Source organism: Egretta garzetta, unplaced genomic scaffold, assembly GCF_000687185.1.
Source record: "Egretta garzetta isolate BGI_Z169 unplaced genomic scaffold, ASM68718v1 scaffold207, whole genome shotgun sequence".
Classification (NCBI taxonomy): Eukaryota; Metazoa; Chordata; class Aves; order Pelecaniformes; family Ardeidae; genus Egretta; species Egretta garzetta.
This window is the reverse complement of record NW_009260185.1, coordinates 330,378-334,143: the sequence shown is the minus strand read 5'-3', so window position 1 is coordinate 334,143 and position 3,766 is coordinate 330,378. Positions and strand designations below refer to the sequence as shown.

Genomic DNA, 3,766 nt, shown 5'->3' with positions numbered 1-3,766 from the left:
AAGCGCGGTTAATCTCTTGCGGCGATTTCGAGCTGGCTAAAGATGCGAAGCGGGCTCCAGCTCTCAACTCCTCGGGGTGACGGGCGTCGATTTAGGTTGCGGGTTACTCAGGTGGAGGGCTCGGAGCCCCGGCTGCGCTGCGAAACCTCCCGCTCCCAACAGACGGCTCCTTCCCTATGGAAATAATGGAAGTAAAACCCTAAAGCCCCCCCTCTGATGCAACCCCCAAATTCCCGCTGGAGAACTAGGCTAAAATGAATTACGTTCTATATAAAAGTACTAACGGGGCGGGTTGGAGAAATGGGAGTTTTAAGCCAGCACTCCCCTCCAGGAGATCAAGTGCATCCACTTACCATAACAATGGAGCGCAATGTCCACAGGACACGCGTGCGCCACGAACAGCATTTATCATATTATTCATATGGCATGAACATACCAGACACTTCACAAAAACACGCTGCAAGAAGAGTCCTAATTCAAAAGGTTCATTATCCAAAAAGCACTAAAGGAAGAACATAGGTGGTAGGGGGAAGAAAAAAAAAAAAAAAAAAAAAAAGACTTGAGTAAGGTGAAGCAGTCAGAGCTGAGCCCCCTGGGCCCTTCCCATGCTCTGCTAAGAACACTGAGGGGTGAAAAAATAAATCATTATTCCACGGGTAACAATTATTTTACCTCTAATTGTAATGAAATTTGCCTCTAGGTGTAATAAAAGCCACATAAAAAGGCAAACCCCCTGATTTCCTTCTTTTTCTGCAGGCCCCGAGGAGCTACCAGTGACTAATTAATGCTCCAAGACAGCGGCTATGGCCGAGGGGAGCGCAGTCGCTGATCAGGAACGACTCCTGAGGAGGGTGCAGGAGCTGGAAGAGGAGGTGAAGCAGCTGCAGGAGAAGCTCCGAGAGGACAAGGAGGACGCTGGGAGAAGAGAGGCTTCTTCGGCCCCCGGGAAAGCCAAGAAACGCCAGCAAAGACCATTTGATTTTGGCGCCTATGGCCGCAGGCACGTGGCGCTGAAGATCGCCTACCTGGGCTGGGGCTACCAGGGGTTTGCCAGCCAGGAGAACACCAGCAACACCATCGAGGAGAAACTGTTTGAGGCCTTGAAGAAGACGCGGCTGGTAGACGACAGACAGACCTCCAACTACCACCGCTGCGGACGGACGGACAAAGGAGTCAGTGCCTTTGGACAGGTCAGGATCCCCACGCCCCAGGCTTTCCCGGATTTCTGGGCTCCTGTGTGGGATGGAGATCCACTGGGATTAGTGTCCCACAGTGACGAGCCCAGACAGCAGAGGTTGGATTTGGTTTTTAAAAGCTTTTAAACCTGAAAGCGAGCCGGCCGATGGCACGTGGAACGATGACTTCAGACCCTCAAAGTATTTATTAGTGCTACTTTTTTCCATACTAGTGCTAGGTTTTTTTCCAGGGGCCTGTTTTGAGAGGATGAAATGCATTTTAGACTGCAGCTTCCCCAACAGCTCAGCGCTGCCAAAAAAAGTGCCCCTTCCTCCGCAGATGCACTTGTTGCTCTTCCTGCGCCGACTGCAGCGCTTGGCAGAGCCCTCTCAGCTGATTTCAGTTGCATACCCCCTCCCAAAAAAATAAAAATCCAAGAACTGGATAGCTTCCTGCGGAGTCAGGCAGCTGAATTCCTGCGCAGAAGGGTCTGGGGGGAGCCGCAGCTAGCGGAAGGGAGCGTGGGAGTGGGAGCCGGAGGGAGGGGAACGAGCCGGCCCGCTCGGTGGGCACGGAGCCATCAGGCTGGCTGAGCCACCGGGGAAAGCGCAGCCTGTCCTGTGCCGCCACGGCTCCGCTCTCGGGCCAGACTCCTTCCCTCCCGGCTCTGGAAGCGGAGCTGGCTTAGTCCTTGCCTCACCAGGGTGGTTTTGGCTCGGGTGGGCAGCCTGCTCTCCTTCACAAGATGAGCTGCACGAAATAAGGGCAGGGGCCGCCTTTTCTTGAGCCCTTTAAAGTGCACAGGCACTTGCAGCGTTAATTAACTTGCTCCCACACCAGGTTTCCCAGACTGTTGGCTGGGTTCAAGTCATCACCTCCAGCACAAAAAAAAAAAAAAAAAAAAGCACATTATACCCTAAAACCAGTGACTAAGTTGAAGCTGTTTCAAGACCAGGCTATGTAGGCAGCCTGCAACTTTCTCTGTTTTATTAAAGGAATCCATAGCATCTGCTAGGAACCTCAGCAGAGGCACTTGCAGCTCTACCCACAGGAAGGAGTGGTAGGAGCGCCTGATTCAAGACACCTTCATCTGTAGGAGATCCTGAATTTATTTCACAGCGGTGTAGGAAGACTTGGCTTGGCAGGCCGAATACGCCCATCTGCGATCTAATCCTGACTAATCCTGGCTTTCCTCATTTTGCAGGTGATTTCCCTAGATCTCCGCTCAAACCTGTCGGAGGGGAAGAAGCTGAATGGCCACGAGGGTGACTCGGAAGGCAGAAGCGAGGGGGAGGAGGAGCTCCGCTACACCCACATTCTCAACAGGGTGCTCCCGCCTGACATTCGGGTGCTGGCCTGGGCCCCCGTGGAGCCCGAATTCAGCGCCCGGTTCAGCTGCCTCAAGAGGACCTACCGCTACTTCTTCCCCTGCGCCGACCTGGACGTGGCCCTCATGCACGCCGCAGCCCAGAGGTACGTGGGGACCCACGATTTCCGTAACCTGTGTAAAATGGACGTCGCCAACGGGGTGGTCAACTTCCAGAGAACGATCCTCAGCGCCGGAGTGACGTGGGTGGAGAGAGAAGGAGAAACCGGGCTGCAGGATCCCTTCCACCTGTGCCAGTTTGAAGTGACAGGGCAGGCGTTCCTGTATCACCAAGTCCGCTGCATGATGGCGATCCTCTTCCTCATCGGCCAGGGGATGGAGAGCCCCGAGATCATCGACGAGCTGCTGGATGTGGAGAAGAACCCCCGAAAACCGCAGTACAGGTACAGAGCGCTTGGGAAAGCCTCCCGGGCTGTTTCTTGAAGCAACGCTGCACACAAAGTGCCACTGGCAAGCCGCTTCTCTGCCAGCCAGCAAAACAGTCTCTCACAATGTGGAAGCTGCCAGCGGCCTCGCTGGGAGGGATCCGTAAGGATCCTGTTCTTCTTGCTCTCGGACGAGCTTTCAATGGCTTTCGTCCTTGGTATTCGGTTAAAATGAATTCAGTTTTTATTGGAAAGAGGAGTTCTGTAAAAAACAGGGCTGTTTTCAACAGAAAGGACAGGCCAACAGGCTGCTGCAGGAGCCTTTTTTGTCACAGCAGCCCTCCGGGCAGGTAACGCCGCCTCTCCTTTTCCCCTAGCATGGCAGTTGAGTTTCCCCTCGTCCTGTACGACTGCGAATTCGAAAACCTTCAGTGGCTCTACGACCGAGAAGTGCAGGAGTTCAACGTTACCCACCTACAGCAGCTCTGGGCCAACCACGCGGTCAAAACTCAAGTGCTACATAACATGTTGCAAGGGTTAGACGCTGCTCCCGTGGCTGCTGGAAAAAGTAAGGGATGGTTTTGTGGCAGTGCCTTGGGATGGGGGTAACTGGTTTAAAAAAAGAACATGAAGGAAAGGGGTAATTAAATAGATTGTTCAAACTCCTGGTTTTTTTTTTTTTTTTCTCCAACTGTATCACAGGCCCAGGGAACAGCACGACCGTCCTCTGGGGAGATAGGAAGCCTCCGCTCTGCAGCCAGGTCAGCGGCTTCGTGGAAGGCATCAAAGCCCGCACCTACAAGCCCTTGCTGGCCCGCCCCAAGGGCGCGGGGCTGGG

At 53.8% G+C, this 3,766-nt stretch overlaps 1 protein-coding gene across 1 annotated transcript in view; it reads left to right on the top strand.

Moving 5' to 3' along the window:
- The first annotated feature begins 343 nt into the window (after nt 1-343).
- PUS3 (pseudouridine synthase 3) overlaps nt 344-3,766 on the top strand; it is a 3,601-nt gene continuing 178 nt past the window's right edge. Inside the window, exons 1-4 of the mRNA XM_035897487.1 lie at nt 344-1,190; nt 2,381-2,946; nt 3,306-3,496; nt 3,631-3,760. Coding sequence (XP_035753380.1) covers nt 804-1,190; nt 2,381-2,946; nt 3,306-3,496; nt 3,631-3,760 — 1,274 coding nt within the window. The 5' untranslated portion in view covers nt 344-803. The remainder of the gene's footprint in view (nt 1,191-2,380; nt 2,947-3,305; nt 3,497-3,630; nt 3,761-3,766) is intronic.